At 26.4% G+C, this 19590-nt stretch overlaps 3 protein-coding genes and 1 long non-coding RNA gene across 9 annotated transcripts in view; 2 read left to right on the forward strand and 2 right to left on the reverse strand.

The window, feature by feature from the left end:
- Positions 1-234: 234 nt before the first annotated feature.
- LOC112598554 (dolichyl-diphosphooligosaccharide--protein glycosyltransferase subunit 2) lies at positions 235-5199 on the reverse strand. The gene is made up of 13 exons (XM_025345069.1): positions 4998-5199; positions 4724-4917; positions 2766-2894; positions 2544-2707; positions 2343-2482; positions 2107-2285; positions 1823-2016; positions 1509-1724; positions 1240-1444; positions 988-1179; positions 827-922; positions 687-762; positions 235-607 (listed from the first exon to the last, which is right to left on the reverse strand). Exons 1-13 carry the CDS (start codon positions 5005-5007, stop codon positions 468-470), a joined length of 1935 nt encoding a protein of 644 aa, XP_025200854.1. The 5' UTR covers positions 5008-5199; the 3' UTR covers positions 235-467.
- A 676-nt stretch (positions 5200-5875) lies between these two features.
- On the forward strand, positions 5876-6528 carry LOC112598571. The gene is made up of 3 exons (XR_003114895.1): positions 5876-6011; positions 6113-6242; positions 6311-6528. It is a non-coding gene; the product is annotated as an uncharacterized LOC112598571 (long non-coding RNA).
- Positions 6529-6945: 417 nt separating this feature from the next.
- Positions 6946-8414, forward strand: LOC112598545 (ATP-dependent RNA helicase eIF4A-like). Of its 2 annotated transcripts, XR_003114894.1 has the most exons (4): positions 6946-7017; positions 7137-7568; positions 7656-8231; positions 8314-8414. XR_003114894.1 is itself a non-coding variant. In XM_025345054.1 (3 exons), exons 2-3 carry the CDS (start codon positions 7329-7331, stop codon positions 7659-7661), a joined length of 246 nt encoding a protein of 81 aa, XP_025200839.1. In that variant the 5' UTR covers positions 6946-7017; positions 7137-7328; the 3' UTR covers positions 7662-8414. The 2 variants fall into 2 exon arrangements, 1 of the variants encoding a protein (XP_025200839.1); XM_025345054.1 differs by having other exon boundaries at positions 7656-8414.
- Positions 8415-14597: 6183 nt separating this feature from the next.
- LOC112598424 (lactoperoxidase) overlaps positions 14598-19590 on the reverse strand; it is a 46869-nt gene continuing 41876 nt past the window's right edge. For 4 of the 5 annotated variants that reach the window (XM_025344879.1, XM_025344880.1, XM_025344881.1 and 1 more), the window contains 2 exons: positions 18181-18350; positions 14598-16720 (listed from right to left, as the gene is read on the reverse strand). In XM_025344879.1, the coding sequence (XP_025200664.1) occupies positions 16497-16720; positions 18181-18350 (394 nt within the window). In that variant the 3' untranslated portion in view covers positions 14598-16496. The remainder of the gene's footprint in view (positions 16721-18180; positions 18351-19590) is intronic. The other variant, XM_025344884.1, reaches the window with a different exon arrangement.

Genomic DNA, 19590 nt, shown 5'->3' on the forward strand with positions numbered 1-19590 from the left:
ACAAATAATACTTAAAAATAAAAACAATATATTAATCAACTAAAAAAATTTAGCTTCATTTAAATTCTTTAACCTGATATATTGATAATAAATTAAGTATGTTTATATAAAAATGCTTTGTTCAGAAAATATTATTTGTAAACTTTAAAATTAAGTAGGTAAATACATATATGTATAAGTGTGTGTGTACATGAAACATGTATGTGTATAAGTGTGTAATTCATGTTTTTATATTCTAATATTTATAAATTTAATACAGTATTCATTATATATGTACATCCCATTGGCATTAGAGAATACAATTTAATAGATACGATTCAATGCTAGCAAAAGTGAAAAAAGAAATTGAATCTGACATTTTCTTGTACACAATGGAATGAATATTTTATCGTTTTGACTTTATCATCGATAACCCACTCAATAGAATTGTAATAGAACGTACATGTAAGTCATGTAACAATTCTAAGTTACTTGTTTCTTCTTCTTGCAATATATGATAGTAATCTGTTACCAAATAAGAATGTCGAAATTCCCAACAAACATAGATATTTCAATGTTATGAACATATCTAGGTATACCCAAAACATACCAAACAATATGAATATGCCTAAAAAAATAATAATGCATTACAACCAATACTTAATTAATAAAAAGAATAATTATTTAATATGATTTAAGCCACTTACTAGCTAGTGCCAAATGAAATCCTATGGCACTCAAATTAAAAGGGAAATTTTTAATATTAACTTCCAAGCGAGCCCACTGGAAAAGTTAAATTTTAAATAAGAAATAGTTAATAAGAATTATAATTGTAATTAATACTCACCAGCACAAAAAGAACCAATAATGGCGCAAGAGACAATACAGTAAAAAGTAGAGAAACAATATGAGGTGGTCTAGGCTCAGGTTCTCTAAAAGTATGCTAAAACATAAACATATATAGTGTTAGACACAATACTTTAATTATAGTATGATTATTTTACATACAGAAATTAATTTTTTTGGTTTATAGAAATCTGTAAAAGATTCAGAAACATCTGATTCAACTTCGGAAAATTTCAATTTTATATCACTAAAATGCCAAACTATAGGATTTTTTAACAGGAAGTCACCAATTATCAAATCCATAGAATATAAACCAGATGTGTGTTTGAATGATATTGATTTAACACCTAAATCCTGAGGAGGAAAAAGTTTTAATTTAGTATACAGTTAATTAATTTCAATTGTTAAACTTACCATATCCAATTTATAATTATTTTGAGAGTCCAATTCAGCGACAAATACACTTTGAGAACCAGTCTTAATATTTGTAAACCTAATAAATGCTTGGTGTACTTGTACATGTTTCTTAACTTGATAGTCTTTGATAGCAAAGCGTACTATAATTCTTTGCATGTGGTCTGCTTTTAATGGAGTTGACAACTTTTCACCATATTTTAAACTAAAAATGTATGAATCTTTTTTAAACATTGATTCAATAGAAAATTCAAGAATATTATTCTTACGTTTGGAGTGATGGGCCTGTTTGTTGATCATTATCAGTTGTCCCAACTTTAAAATCAACAACATTCACAGAAGAAGCTGATACTTTTACCTCAAGTGGAATAGCTGTATTACCCAAAAGCGGAACCTTAATTTTTTCTAATGGTGTAGCACTTATTACTATACTATAGATTCCAATAGACAAATCTGGTTCATTAAACTCTAATTCATAAACAGTCCTGAAAACAAAATATAAAATTGGTTAGTAAAAAAAAAAAAAACTATACTAGTTACATTAGAACTAATTTACTTTAAAAATATAAACATAAACTCTTACTTATCAGTAGTAGATTTGAACTTATTTTTAGACATAACAACTTTATTATTTAACATTGCTGATTCAACACCAACAGAAAGAGAAGTTGGCAATGGTTCTCCAAGCAAATTAGTGAAACGCACAGACAGTATTTTTTGGGTATCATCTAGATCACCCATTGGTTTCACAAGTGTAGCAGCAATAGGCAAGTGATACTGTAAATATTTTAGTTATTATAAAAATAATAAAACAAAAGTTATTATACTATTATTGTATAAATAAATAAAAGCCAGTAAACAACATACTTTGTTATTGGATAATGTATTAAGAGCATTAAGTAAGAAATATGCTCCTTTGGGTGTTTGTACGGATTTACGAGACAAAAGATAATTACTAAACATCAGAGCTTGATCATTTTGAATTGGAAATGAAGTATTACATTGCACAGCATCACAAAATTTGTACACTCCAGTCAATACAAGTGCTAAAATTAAAATAATGAATAAACACGTCGTTTAAAATATTTTATTCATAACTTTACCAGTGACAGACAAGCCTCCTTCAAATTGTAAGAATTTACGATCAACCTGATCAACTTGCATAATGGCATCAGACAAACGATTGAAAGCAAAACGTCCATCTGGACCAAGACTTGCTAATAAATGTATTGAATATCCAAAACTGCAATAAAGTATATTATATTTATTGATACTTTTATAATTTTAATATATCTAGAACATACTCAGTAATAGTATCATCAGGCTTCATTTTTCTTTTTATAATATTTATAAGTTTAGTAATATCTTTGGGTTTGAGATTAAGATTACTCAAAATACTGACACCAAAATATAAATCAGACATGTGAACATCTCTAATATCTTTTTTCTCTAACATAGCATAAACATCCTAAAAGTACAAATAATTTATAACATTCAAGTTTCAAAAATAAAACAAATTGTATTACTTGGACTGCTTCATCAACAACTAATTTGCCTGAACACGTGGCAATTGCTTTCCATGCACTCGTTGAAAAATAAACAGAATCTAATGATTTTGATTTCCCAACAAATTTCACTAATTTATCACAGACGGCCTAAAATATAAATTTAATAATTTAATAAGTAATAACTAATTATAACAGAAGTAATATTTTATAATGTAAATAACCTTCAACAAATCAAAGTTAGGTACATTAATAACATACCAAATAATTATAAATGTTAATCCTGTATAATTCTATGTATTGTATAAATTTATTTGTTGTTCATAGGATTTTTTTTTAAATAAATTTAAATCAAACATATTTATATTTATATTAAAATAACATTCAATCAAAATATTTCATAATTTTTAGTTAATAAACAATACGAAAAATAGTAGATACTGAGTTCAGCAATTATGCCTAATGTAAACATTGAATAATTTAATACACTAATAAATAATTACTGAATAACACATTAACTAATAGTCTAAAATATTAATGATGTGAATATAATCATGGATAATGATATTTATTAAGCTTATAATTAATTAAACAAAAATAAAAAAAAATAAATTGGATAATAGCTGAAAAAATGTAACCATAATTTTAATTTGATTTGGAAACATGTAGTATAATAAAAACAAAAAAAATCATCTATAAGTTGTAAATTAAAATGAATATTAAATCACGGATTTAAGTAAACATTTTAAAATGAGTTTTATATTTTTATATATTCCATAAATTTATAGACTCCTCAATATGTCTACTACCATTTTGTGTAACACTCAACAATAAAATGTAATATAATTTAAATTGAATATGAGTACAGTATGCGGTCTATAAACGTATCTATTCTATTATACCTGAGATATCCAAATCACTATGATTATCATATTATTTATTACTTTAAAGCACTATAAATTTTAGCTTTTCATCTCCTATAATACACATTTTATCTTTAAATTTTCCAGTACTTATGTTATAAAACCAATGCTATTATAGTTTACAACTAAATAATAGATAAATTAACTTAAAGTTACTTGTCACATATTAAAGCGAGTATTTCAACTATACTTTAATTAATACAAAAAGTAACTTCAACAGCTACCAGTTTTTATTGGACAACTATCAGACAACACTCATTTGTCTCCTTATTGAATCAACAATCTGTAGGTATACATACCCTTACACAAAAGTGAGAAGTGGTTATTTCTTATGTCAAATAAAGTATAGTGTATTAAATAAATAAATAATCAACTTCTTAAAATACTTATAAAATAATTTTATCATGCTTATGACATATTATATTCTTAGCAAAAGAACTCAGTTAAATTAGTTATAAAAAATAATTATACAAATAAATATTTTTACTTTTTTATTTCAGTATATTGGGAGATAGTCATGCCAATTTATTAAGACACATTTGGTATTATATGATATAATATTTTAAAAAAGTATTTATTTTTCTCGGTGTTAAGATAATTGTATAAAAAGTTCATAGTTCACACCAAAAATTATTTCTATTGACATAGCTATTTAAAATAAAATAGTATTTTTTTTAATAAAGTAAATTTAGTATGTCATATAAATTTCTGATGTACAGGGCTCAGATTTTGCATCAAATACTTTTAATGTGGGTAATATGATAGAAAAATGATTTTCATAAACAGGAGATAAATTTTGTATAGTTCAAATTGAAATGAAGTAGACTTATTTTTTTCTGCTTATTTTAGAATAATTTTCAAAAACATTTTATCTATTACTATAATTGTAATATAATATAATTAATGTGTAATCTATATCAATTAACTATGAAATATTTAAATGGTAAACTAAACCTTTTTTTATTCAAGCAACAATAAACAAAAGAAGCCGAATATATTATAGTTGTTAATGTAGTTTATTTAGAGTAAATTATATAATCTCTTATGCACACTTACTTGAACATTAGGTATTTTTTGATTGAGCTGTTGCAATCCTGACACAGCATAGAAGACATCGGATAAATTTTCAGATTCTAAACCCGTAAGCAGTACACTCTTTAGTTGGTCTTTGTCTCTAGATGACAAGTACGTATCAACAGATAGACTTGACGAAAAACATAGACAACCAGTCGCCACAAAGAACAAAAATACTAAAAGAGCAAACAGTATAAAATTTTATCAAATTAATTTACATTAAAAAAACAATATCCAGTCATTGATGTTTTCTTACCAATCTTCATTATGATAGCTCTCAACCACACACACTAAATAAATGTGTTAAACTATGTGTTTGACTATACTAAACCATCACAGAGAATAAAACTGAAAGAAATCAAATAAAAATGAATTATTATGTATACACTTTATGGTGCTCTGACAGTCTGACGTAGCCGGCAGAATATTTTTCAATTTTTGTATACTCAATCAATTATGTGTTATCAGAAAAAATAATCGTTAGGTTATGTTTACATTGTTTACAACACGTCGCTTCTTCAATCTACAGCAAAGACGTGTCATTTTTACAACCATGGACCAGGTCACATCTCTTTATCAAAGCTCGGTTGATACCATATAAATAAAGATGTAAACATGATTATAATCATAGACATGAATTAAATATAACATAAATATATGTCTAATAAATAATAATATTATGTCTATACAGTTATATAAGGTGTATTTATAATATATCTGCGTATGTTTATGACTATAATAAAATATATATTTAGTATTTAGCCACGGATATATAATGCTTAGGATTAGGACGTCACAGGGTAATATTTTTTTTATGAATCATTAATTATTTTAAAAACTTTTATCGTTTTACAACAATTTTTTACATAATTGTAAGTAATTATTAATAAAAGTTTTATTTTTTTTATTTAACAATAATATGTCGAAGCAGAATATTACATTAATTGGAGTATTTTAGAGATTCATGATTCGTCCCACCACAAATTTCATATTTTTCCTTATTTAATTTGTTATCACGTAGGTTATCAACATTATCTATTATCTTGGTTATTTAAATTTGAAATTCTAAATATATCTTATCGTTGATAATTTTATTTCAATTATTTTTTATAATTTTCATTAATAAATTGTTAACTTAGTAATATCGAAATAACAAACTGAATACTGACTAGTACCTATAATTTATTGTATAATATGGACGAAATAGATGTATCATTTAGTATGAATGTTTATGTTTTTGTAGATGTCGATCATATGATTGAAACTGAAGGTAATTACTAATTTCTAAATGAATATTAAATAATTAGAAATTTAAATGGCCTTTTTCATAGTTTAATATTTATATAATCTGTGGTATTACCATATGTATAGGATCTTATGAAGAATTGGTGGATGTAATTCCAAATGATGACAATATTCAAGAATTATATTTCTAATTATAGACTGTTATTGATTGACAACAACTATGCTGGTCGACGAAATAAATAAGTATCATAATGAAGTAAGTTTATTATTTTTATAAACTGAAATAAAAACTAAATAACTAATAAATTATTATATTATCTTTAGAAAGTAATACAGTATATATGCCAAGCAATAAACGATTTACATGCAGTGGGGCATGTCTTATTGGACATAGAACTTATACATTTATATTTTAAAAAAAATGGGATTTTCAATGTTAATACAATTACACATTTAAAAATAATAGTGCACAAATTCAAAATTCGATCAATAATAAAAATAAAATAAAATGCACATATCCATCATTACACGACAAAATGTACACAGTTATACAGTAACATAATTTTTTTAATAATTAAATGTTCCATCAAAATACAATCATCTCAACAATAGTTTTTAAAGATAAAAATTAAAAAAAAAAAAATATTAATAACTAAAAAAAAAAAAAAAAATCGGCGATGCCATATATAGTAAACAAATGAAAAATATTGCATTTGAAATTCAGTAAGTTTCTTATACATTGAAATATATATATATATATATATATATTCATATTTTAAACATCTATTATTTACAGGAAGCAAATACCAAATAAAATTAACAAAAATATAATCTTACCAATTAATTGGAATATACCAAAGTTTGACTAAATAAAAAATCTCAAATTATTTAATACCATGCCAGATGTCTTGTATGAAAAATTTAAAGTATTTAGTGATGACTATATATTCATAAAAAATAAATATATCACCATACACAAGATATTAAACCATACAAATATATCGGATGATTTTTTTGTCATATAATAAATGGTAAGAAAATTTTTATATTATACAGTGTGATTACGATAAGTGGAAACACTCAATAACTATGTGCAGGCTTCATATATTTCAATTCTGCTTATTTTAGTTAACCAAATTATTTTTTTTAGGTATAAAACATTTTTTCATCTACTTTATTGACAAAAAATGGATGTTTGACACTTAATGTAGTTTGTTTAACACTCTTAGTATCATTCAGGCTGTGATATTTTGCAATAAACACGATAAGGTAGATTCATTGGCTAAAGACATGCGTTTGAAAGCATTGAAAGTCATGCATACAAGAATGGATCAAAGTCAACATGAGAATATTCTGTGTCATTTGTTCTGATGATAGTTCTATACTAATCACCACTCATTTGTTAGCTCAAACCATTGATGTACAAGTGTCTTTGGTTATTAATTATGATTTTCCGCTCAATCATGAACATTTTATTCAGTGGATTGATCATTCATGGTGTAAGGGGGTTGTTATTAATTTCATCACTAAAGATGACACATTAGCAATGAAATCTAGGCCTTTTTACAACACTTGTGTGATGGTAATTACATTAATTAAGATGTAATATTTTAACATTGGTTATTTTATTTTATCACTACAATCTATTTTAAATTTGATTTTCTTACAGAAATAATCCAATTCATACTTCTCTTATTCAGCCAAAAGTAGATTATATGAACCAAGCTAATAAATAATAATCGTATGTTATTATCAGTAAACATATCAACCAATAGTTTTTTTTTTCAAAATGCATTCTCGTTGTCATTACTGTGAGTCATTACATAAGTTATGATTACAGCTCATGAGAATTTTGTAAATTTAGATTTAGTTTTTTGACATCTAGATATTTAAAATGTTAATCATTTTCTCGAATCTGGATTATAGTGATGTTGTTCAAACAGCAATAGATAATTGTAACAGAACTTATAATCAGCTAGATTGAATAGATGAATATAGTGAAAGTAGTAATAGATATGGTTACATATCATACGTTTCATACAAAATTAAGTAATAATTAGATAAATTAAAAATTAAATTAACTTTTCACAAATGTCAGTCAAATTGTGTTATACTTATAATTATATTATATTTTTTATCAATACAAAATTAAATGTTAACAGTTTTATTTATATTTGATTAAATTGAAAATAAAGAATGGATCATAAAAGAATGATGGGAATAAAAACTTTTAGTGACAAAACAGGTACGTGTTTTGGTCTTTTCTATTTTGTATGTTTATTATTGTAGAACATGAAATTATATTTTATATTATTCTCATCTTCTAGGATTACCAAGAATTTAGTTGGAGAAATGAATTTAGTTTAGATGTTAAATTGCTATGGAATATTTTGTAGAAACATAAAGCTTTTTTATAAATTGTGTTTTAAACAAGAGATCAAGAATTTAATTTAATTTAATTTATTTGCTGTATTGTTTTTTTTTTTTTTTCTATTAATATATTAATTTTTTTATTTTTAGAATTTGAATACCTATCTTATTGTTGTCAATTAAAGATGTAATTGGGAAATTTCTAAGAAGAAATTTTTGTCATAGAAATTTTCAAAAGAAATTTAAAGTTGGTTGATACTGTAACTGTATTAAATGAAAGAAGAAAATCAAATAATTTTATTATAGTTAATGAAAGTCTTAACCAAGTAGATATGGCCATGATTGAACTTTAAAATGTTACTGAAAAGTGGTGATGATGAAGACATGTAGTTTTCATAGATGAAAATATTACGAAATGATTATAAAATCAAAGTGAAGATATTTTATCATCAGATTATGATTTCTAATAACACTTTTAAAATATTAACATTTTATAGCATTTAAATGTAATTTTTAAAGTTTTTTTTTTAATAATTCTTAAGTACTAGTATAAATTTATAATTTATATAATTATAAATAAATATATATTTGTGATAAAATTTATTTCAGTTAAATTTTTTAAGCTAAAATAAAATCATACAATTTGATAAATTAAAATTCTTAGTTATTTTTGGAATGATATGTTTATTTACTATATATATAATGTTATATTACATAATAACTTATATTTATTAACAGGTAATCAATTTAATTTGGCATTTGCAAACTACAATGTAATGTTTTACGACCTTACACCTTATTGATTATTAAGAAAAACTATATTAAAAAAAAAAAATAAATAAATAAAAATTTCTGGAATTTAACATTATTGTCGATAATTAGAAAATAGCACTAAGTATAAGCTTTAATTTAATGCACATTATATTAAAGATTATAATAATTATTAAAATATTTCCTATTATTTTTAACTGTTGCGCGTCGGTCGTACTAAAATTAGTAACCCGCACGATGATATAAAGACAAAAGAACGTTACAAATATATTATGGTTTAAGTTAAAAAGATTTCAAATATGTTATTAGAATTTAACATACTACTAGTTATTATAAAGCTATGCGAAATAAGTGCAATTAGCCATAACCATAAATAGGTAACTAATTATTGATAACAAAATAAATAAATAATATTTAAAAATCTTGTACAAATTTTAATACAGCTAATTATACTTATCTTTTAGAGTGGCCTCGGCGTAAATTCTTTGCTTGGTACATACTAAAAATTGATTACTCACCAATATATGATTATTTATTTCTGCTTCTTTACATTTGTCTTCGCAAGCTTATAGAAGAGAACAAGAGAATTTAGATTTTCTTAGTAAGCTACTTTTAGGTAAATTAGACTATCCTAATCTCTTTAGATACATTAATTTTATAATTCCATCTTTATCCTCTTGAAGTAACTATCCATTCTATGTTACCTACTATAAGTACCTAACACGAACTACGCTTTATATAATCTTTAACTACGCTGATAATGAGTTTCTTGTAAGGACGATGCGAATTACCAATACAGAACCAACTTTATCTTTATTATAAATTAAAAATATTATCTTTTGAATTTTTTACATATATTATTAATGTCTTAAACTAAATAATGTATATCTACCATTATACAATGGCATAATATGCCCATATAATAATTGTAATACAACCCCATCTGCAGGGCTATCGGCTTGTAATTTTTAATAAATAAATAATAAATTAATCGGAATAAACTTACATACATTATACTGGTTTTATCTCTAAACATATTTGTTTTTGATTTTATACATAGGTCATAGGTAATTCTGATTTCATTGGCAACGGGCACAGCATTTGCGCAGCTAACTGTGGACCTCTCCTCGTTTTGTCATATTGAATGTGACATGCACTATGTCGCCTCCTAGCGCTGTAACTTGATACATTCCATTCGTCATCGTAATAGAAGAAAATATTCGTCTACAGTAAAACATTTACACCAAAGTTTGTGTGCGGGTCCTTCAAATTTGAATTGCATATGTGGTCAGTGGCGTATTTATGGGGTGGGGGGGGAGAGGGTGTTGCGGGTCTCCCAAAAAGTATGTATAATACAGGGATGATCTCAAAAAAAAAATTGTAGGGAGGGGGGTGTATTTTTCAAAATTGCCGACTAAAGTTTTGACCCATTTTTTTGCTGTTTATGCGCTCCTCCATGGAAAATTTCTGGATCTATCCCTGTCACCCTCTCAAAATAAGTTTGTAAATACGCCACTGTATGTGGTATTGCTTTTACTCGAACGTTTCCAAACTTTAAACGTTTAGAAGAATTTTGACCATGTCTGATTCTGGTATGGTAGTTAAGAAATCACCGTGATAAAGAAATGTCCCGTCATCACTTATCTGCAGTTACCGAGCACTCTTAAAATCTGTGGGATAGTGGTCCGTGAGGTTCACATTAGGTGGTGCACAAATGATTTTTATTAGATACATGTTTTTGATAAGCTGGTAAAAAAAAATAATTGAGGAGTAAACTACTAAACTACTTAGATAGTTTTAATGGACTCTGCACTGATAGTGGTGTGTTATTGTTTTGACCATCGACGGTGATGCGATAGCACCGAGTGCACGACGCATGTTTAAAAATGGTCACTGTTGACCATATCATTGAATCGTCAATAGACACACTTGTTAGTACAAAAAGCTATAACAATTTTTTTTTCTTAATAAGCAATGTTCATATCAGATGATTTGTTTTTTTTTTTATCACGAACCTCATTATTTAATAAATGATTATCTAACGTTTTTTAAAAAATATTCATTTAAAATAATTTTAAGTAGGTACTTAATTCATAAAATTCGTTCAACATATTATTTTTAATTTTTTTGCTTTTATGTATGATAACATACATTTTTATTTTCATATTTCAAAACAAAACATTATTTAGTGTATTTTGATACCTATGTAATAATTTAACATCAGATTAGAAGGTATAGTTAATATGTTATAACTTAAATTTATTTAAAGTTTTGATGAGCCGATTGAAGTGGCACTTAGGGATATCCCGCCGCAAAATGCTTCTCACTTATCTAAAGTTTAAAAACTTAAAACTCATAAACTAGTTTTGAATTCGATTTTTACACATAGAATTATTCCGAACAATATTTTGCTTTGAAATTTAAAATTAGAAATATATGTTAATAGTTTTTATGTATCAAATTACTCACTCCACATAGATCTAAATCTAAAAATGTTAAATGAAAAATCCAAGCATTATTATAAAAGGTTTCACGACAGGCCAACTTATCATACAAATCCAGTAATTAAAAATTTAGTGTCTGCTACCATACTCGGAAATCCTTCAAGGCGACTAAAGCGTAAGTGGTGTTGAGATCTTTTGCATAATTAACATACGAATTTAAGCTCCTCAAATTAAAAGTGTCACCACTGGATGGCTTCTTTCATTAATATATATATTCATGTTTTTTTTTTTAACTCATAGCCTATAGTCTTAATGTGTCAACTGATACAGATTGTATACGTATTACTTAAAAAAAAGTTAATAGTTTTTAGAATAATGAAAATTTGTGTGGCTTATAATAATGATTAAAACTGAGTAATACGCGTAATAACTAGAGCGTGGATTTTTATGCAATTACATTTTTTTTCTTTTTAACTTATTTGGATTTTTATCAGTTATCTTCACGGATTATAATAATTTGAATTTAATGATGAATTTTTTTTTCACATATTTGCATATTAAAGCAAACATTTTTTATTAAGTATTTGAGTAATTAATTATTATAAGCTATTTACTTTGGGAATTTTAAATAAATATAGAAATTTTCTTACATAATATATTCGTTGCATATTTTCATGATTTTTACTGTATATTGTATGAGACATTTCGATAATTTTTAGTGCATAAAAATCCGTGCTATATTAATTACCAATCTTAATTTGCTATAGAAATCTAATAATTTTTTTTATGTATTTATCATTTGGGTACCTACTTAACGCGAGCCGTCCACTACAATATAGCCTATAGGAACAGAAGACAGCACGTGATTAGGCTTGAATTCAAACACGACCATCTTCTTATCTAAATTGTGTTCAATTCCTCGTGTGTGAGAGGCATTTTCCAGTGTCCTATACAAATAATCTTTAAATTACTTTACCGTTACCTGCTACAGCCCTACGAGTACGGACGTGCGGTAAGCTGGATACATTTTCATTTTACACAAACTACGACCATTCTATTACGCACTGATTTTGTTGTTGTATCCATTACGCGTGGTTATAATATATTAAATGACATAATATTTGGTACTTCTTTTAATTGGCTGTTCGCGCCAACGATATACCGGCACCTAAAACTGATACTATAATAATTAGATATATTGCAATAGATTATTATTCCGCAAAATATCAATGCAATTTAATCAACTACCTATTTATAGTGAGAAACTAGAGAATAATAATAGGCAAGCCTAACCTATTTATGACGTCGAAGTATTATAATATAGGCAACGCTATTAATGAACGGGCGTTGGTGCCGAAAGTTAAATTCCACAATATTAACACTGTCTGGGGCGCATAATGCTTAATCTGTACGATTATAATTGTAATAATGTTATAATGTATATTCTACGCACAAATGGAAATAAAAAAAAAATAAAAATGTAAATTTAAATAATTCAACTCTAACAGTCGACGAGGTGAAGTGAGAGAACGTTTTTAATTAAAAATTATAATTATAAGATGGGATTTTATATTATTTGAATTTCTTATATATACAATATTTGCGGTGAATAGAAAATATAAAGACGAGTGTTTGTGGCGAACGAAACGCAATTGTCTTTTGTCGTAATGAAAAATGTTTCTTGTTTGAAAAAAATATCAAGCTATATATTTTTTTTCTAGATTAAATTCTCAGCGAATATAATGTGCAGGGATTTTAAATTTAATTTGAGTATTTCACATTTCTCATTATTAGTCGGTCACGGCAACAACGCAAATACACAATTATTATTAGAAACAAAAAACAAATTAAACCGCTGATACAATAATAATAATAATAATAATAATATATAATATTAATATTATATCGCATAGACGTGTTGGCTACAAATATTCTCATGATACTTCCGCATTTATCTATATTATTTTTCTATTGTAAGTCTCGAAAAAAGTATTGAGACAAGATTAAGACATTAGTATTAAACACGCTGTACAAGATGATCCGTTTAAAGTTAGAGACCTATAAAGTGTTATTGAGTGTATCTCTCTGTATACTGTTTCCGTAGATTTTTTCACGATTTATTATTACTTACATTTTTTTTTTTTTTTTGGTCTAAGTCAAAAACAATCGATGTATTATAATGTTACATTAGACACCTACATGATTGATAACCATTAACACATGTCATAATTAGATAGGTACCTCTCTTGTCTTAATGGTCGGCTAGGTTCTAATCTCATTACCTGTACTTATAGTTACACATGTAACTATATAAGATAAAAGTTATTTTTCAATAACGTTACCATTTTTACAGGGGTGATGGAGCTAGGCTTTGCTGGATCCTATACATTACAACTTGATATGTTGCTGTACAGATGATCTACGTGTTAGATGCCCAAAAGTGAAGTTTGATTTAAATAAAATAATCTAGATAGGTAACAGATAATTTTAGGAAAAATTATTTATATAATACCTACTTGAATCATTTATAAATCAATTATAGATATATAGGTTTAAATCGATTACAAAATTAACTTTAAATTATTTAAAAATACAATTCGTCCATTGAAGAAAATAAAATAATTAAAAAATGTCTAATAAACATTGATATTTTATTATTAATTCATTATAATAGGCAGTTACATATTATATTACGTAATTATTACACTATAATCGTAGAAAAACACATTTTAGTACATTATAATACATTTTGGAAAAATGAAATTTTTACACTTAATTGTTTTCATAATAATATTATATTATAGAATATTAAAATATTTATATTCTTACACGTAAAATTCACAATATTTAAAATGTCCTTAAAAGCTTATCACTAAATAATAATATGACAATGTTTATAATTAATTAAAGAAAAATAAAATGTATAAAAGACTAAAAAAATATCGTAATTTTTAACATTTGCACAAAGATAGCAATTATTATTGTCTATTATTTTTACTATTATTTCTCATACGATGTATAATATTTATATGGAAAAAATCGTTTTTATAAAATACAAATAGTTACAAAGGATGCATATCAAAGAAATGATAATGAAACGCGTCTCATCGTTTAATAGTTTTTGAGTATTATTAAAAACATTAACGTTCACTTTGAATTATTAATTTTTTGTAACGTTCGTATATATATTACTATCATAACGATAGCAGACTCGTATTGCAAAAAAACATACAATTTATTGTTATTGTAATTTTAATGACGACGAAATGGTTTTTTTAGACTTGACCAATTATCATAATATAGTATTGTAACATTGGACATTGGTAAAGTCCTCATATTCCAAAAAATTCTTTTGTATAAAATTTTTTGAAAAAACACCATACTCACTGTTAAACAGTAATTTTTATATAATAGATATAGTAAAAAAAATATTTGCATATAAGTAATTATAAATATTATTATTAATAGAACGTCACCTTCTGCACAAATGTTGATGTCTCCATCTTACTAAAAAAAACATGGACAAGTTCGCATTCAACAGTTCCAGTTTTATGTAGTAAACTTTAATATTAAAGTGAATCTACTAATTAATAGACACATACACAGACAAGAATATTATTTTTTACGATATTTTAACTTTTAAGTTATAAGTAGGTAAGTTATTATAGAATGTAATATAGTACGATTTAAAAATTCTCATAACTCACTTGTAAGAAACCAATGGTTGACCGTAGTGAGTGGTCTTGCCTTTAAGTTTGATAATTAACTTAAACATTAAAGTCAACAAACATCAAATTGGAACTGCTGAACGCAAATTTGATAATATATTGTCTCCGCCTCACAAACCGTGCGTGTACATGGTAAAATAATTACGTTCAGCAGTTTTCATATTTTAGCTTCGTTAATTTTGATATCAAAGAATATTTATCTATATCCTATTATTAAATTTATATTACAATATAAAACCTAACAACAAGGAAGCGAATTGCGAGCATTTTAAAATTGTAATAGCTGAACGCTTATTACTCACTATAGTCACTTGGAAATTAAAATACATTTAACATCAAAATAATATTTCCAACAAAACAATGTTTTTAACTTTCCGTTCTATAATAATGGGTAAATAATTCGTTCTAACATCAAATTCAACTACACAAATTTGGCATTTCTTAACGAAAATTTGATAATATGATGTTGTACGTTAAGTAAGACGGCGGATATACAACACATGCGGGTGTGACGTCCTCTTAGGTTCAATCATAAGCATAAAACAAACAGTCACTGCAGTTCTGTAAGTTAATAATATTTCTTTTTTAGATTTTTTCTTTTTTTGTGGAAAGATTATTATTTTATTAGCAACCTTTTCGATTTACACTGACTGCGCAGTCTACTGGTAATTTATTAGAGGGTTTTATACTGAGTAGATATTTTTCCAAGTTTAAAGTCGGACGTAAAATACTATTCAATAATCATCGTTCATAATCATAACTATTGATTTTGTATGAGTATAATAAAGAAAATCACCTATTCAAATAGTTATATAAGAAAACTAACTTAAAAATTATAATTTTGAAGAGGCTAAGTTCACGTAAGCTTTGTAGAGAAGGGGCTTTGGTGAGTATTATCGATAGTAAAAATAAAATATTACAATCGTGAAACTCTGTGGCGTATATGACGCGAGTTCCTACGTATTTATAAATATATATTATTATCCATATGTAATAGGATAATATATGGCTGAAGTAGGTGTTTTTAAAAATTATTTTTACGCTACATGATTTGAAATAAATTTATGTTTTCACATGTGGCCCGAATTGATTCGTAGTAGTTGATTCGACTATTGCCTAATGGGCGTCGGCCGACTGCGATATGTTATTGTTATTACTGATCGTGACTGCAGTGGCGGTGGTTGTAGCGGATGAGTCCTAAGAGGCAGCGGTCGGGCTTCGAGGGGCTGCTGCAGTAACGGTCGTGTCGTATTCTTCTTTCCACGGGTCAAGAGACATTTTTATTAAACTGTCGCAGCTAACTCTGTTGTTTCCGAATTTCCGGTTGCTGTGCATCACGTGCAGTTGAATGGATTCGATTTCGTCGGAATTGTCGCAAATTATTGTAGCGAACGTGGTTTTCCGGATCTCTGACAATTGATCTGTTCACATATATACATAACACACACACATTAATATGTTATTATAATATTATATTTCATATTTTCCATTTTTTATTAGTCGAATTTATAAAATAATGTAGCCTGTAGGTACTGATTGGATACAAAAATGTAATGCGATAGGCAAGAATTGCGTGCATATAATTATGTTATGTATTTACTTTCTACTATTATGCCGCTGTTTGCGATACATACGGACTTAGTGTGGTCGAGCGTTGAAATTATATATAATATATGTATGGGCAGAATAAACTTTGTACATAACTTGAATATAAGCCTTTCAATTAGGTATGTAAAAACATTGTTTTTGAAAAACTTGAACATTCAACTAAGGAAATTTAAAAATGAGAATAGTCTCACTTTATTATATTTACGTATAACTTCGTAATAAGTCCGTATAATATTTACTTATAAATTATTCTACAAGTAACTAAATTTTTACCAAAATATTTTTTTTTTACCATACTGATGGTTTTTGACTTTTATAATCTAGATTATAATAAGTACTTTTCTTAATATTTTGAGGAAATTCATAAACACATTTTTAAACACAGTCTAAAAATAATAAAATTAAAAGGTTATCATAACACAAATATGTAGTATTTAATATACTTAAAGCTTATTTTGAGAACCGTAATAACTGATTTGAAAATTAGCATAGCTGATTAGGTAAATAATTTCAAAAATTATTGTTAGAGCAGGGAATTAGAAAATTAAAAAAATATTAAGAAAACGGTGCATAAAAAAAATTAATAATTAATCCCCTATGAACATTTAAAATAATACATTTAAAAAAATGAATATTATTAATTTATTATATTATTAAATAATAAAATTAACTGAAAAATAAAAAATTAATATTTGGTATAGGTACATTATAAAAATATATTATTTTATTTATCTAGTGTAATAATTTGGTGTTGTGACTTGATGGTGTTCAATTAGGTTTATTCGTGTCCAGTGTTCATGCGAGTATAGGCATCCAGGAATTTTAAATGCAAGGTTAGATACATTTTGATTTGTAATTGTTTGCACTGATAGCTTAGAATATTATTTAGTATTTACATTATACGAAATTTCTATAAACTTGAAACAGCATTTTTTTAAATTTGAACGCATATATAAAATGCCTTAAATACCATCAAAATGCTAATAAAAATGAAAAAAATGCTATAAAATGCTAAATTAATATATGCAGCGGTATATGATATCTATTCAAAAAGACATAAAAATGATTTTTACCAGTAGATAAAATGCTAAGTACTTTGAAAACTCGTCCCTAATTATGATTTATACATCAGAGTAGTGTGTGTGGTACGAGCGGGAGAGATACGAAAAGGTTGGTCAGTTACAGTGATCATTAGAAATGAAGAAGTGTGGCTCGTTGTTTATTCGAATTGAGTACTTTAATATATCAATATCGCAGTACGTGTTTTATTTACCTTGGTTGAACGCCTGTGGTTTCTCGTTAGTCTCATACCAATAACGATCACCCGATTTCACCCGCAAGAATTGATCGGCCAACAGGCATGTGATCGTCGGCCCCAAGATGCTTCCTTCCAGCGGCTTTTCCGAAAGCAGCCCGGTATACAAGTCTAAGTCGTCGATCGACCTGTGTCATAGTTTAATATAATTAGGAACACATCTTGTAAAATTAATTTAATTTTTTACATGATAATATTAACACAGTTAAAACTAATAATGTATTAGTTGATGTGAAATATCATCTCTGATTTTACGTAACTTATAAATAACAACAATGATAATGGTACGCATAAGTAATTCGAAATAAAGGAACTACTGTACTGTCACGATGTCTACCAATTTTTTTTGTTGCGGAAACCATATAGTTAACACGTTACCATATAATATTATATAATATTCAATTACTCTAGCGTTTAGTTAGATGGTTATTAATGGCTAGTGAAATCGTTTTATCTGAATAGTATTATTTGATTTGGCGAATAACAAGAAAACGCTAAACGCGAACCACACGGCGATGGCGATAGTGTAATAATATAATTATACTATTTCTAAAACAAGACAAAATATACTATTATCTAGATTGAGCAGATAACCGCGATACCGAGTAGACCTATGTAATCGGTTGACTCAGTATTTACCAGTAGAAACGTGAATTTATAACCATACATATTCATAACTGCAGCAACCTTTATTCAAAACATCTCATACGCGGAGCAAAAAGGTATCCAATAATTAAAATTGAAAATTCTCTTGGAATAAGGGTGGGGGCCGGATTTCATACTAGATACTTCTTTCTGCCTTCCTCGGCAATGTGCATTATTGCTTATAACGTATTCGATACACGCGATGTCAGTGAAAAATAATCATCCTGCATACGATTTTTTTCTATTTTATTTAATTTCGTTTCGACTGTAATATTAAATAATAATATAGGTATAGTTGTAAATAACAACTATGACGGTGCGTCTTTTTGAATAAGTATTAGGGATAAGCTAGTAAGTATATGTATACGTATAATAATGTGTACACAATTACACGTGGCTAGAGCGTTGGTAAATATAAGAAAACTCGACTGCAAGTCGTAGCAAACTTTAATGAATTCCATTTTATCCCTTTCCAGATTGCTTGTCGAGTATTAATGCGACGTTCGCCGAGAGTTTAGAGTTTACAAACTTAAAATATATTTCAATCGAAAACTTTGTACTGTATACCACACGAACGACTCTGACATGACGAAATACTTAAATACATAATTGATATTGTAATTATAGTAAAATTGCTGTAGTATACCTATCCAAAAATATTTACTGCCAATTTAAAAGCGTATAGTCTAAAATTAGAGTATTAATAAACTAGTCCATTTCACT

Source organism: Melanaphis sacchari, unplaced genomic scaffold (genome assembly GCF_002803265.2).
Source record: "Melanaphis sacchari strain LSU unplaced genomic scaffold, SCAv2.0 Contig48_pilon_pilon, whole genome shotgun sequence".
Taxonomy (NCBI): domain Eukaryota; kingdom Metazoa; phylum Arthropoda; class Insecta; order Hemiptera; family Aphididae; genus Melanaphis; species Melanaphis sacchari.

Coding starts and splice junctions, on each gene's coding strand:
- LOC112598554 (XM_025345069.1), bottom strand. Junction 2,017..2,106: donor ATACATTATCCAATAACAAA/GTATGTTGTTTA, acceptor AAATATTTACAG/TATCACTTGCCTATTGCTGC. Junction 1,725..1,822: donor TTCAAATCTACTACTGATAA/GTAAGAGTTTAT, acceptor TTTTGTTTTCAG/GACTGTTTATGAATTAGAGT.
- LOC112598545 (XM_025345054.1), top strand. CDS start 7,329: ATGAGAATATTCTGTGTCATTTGTTCTGATGATAGTTCTATACTAATC.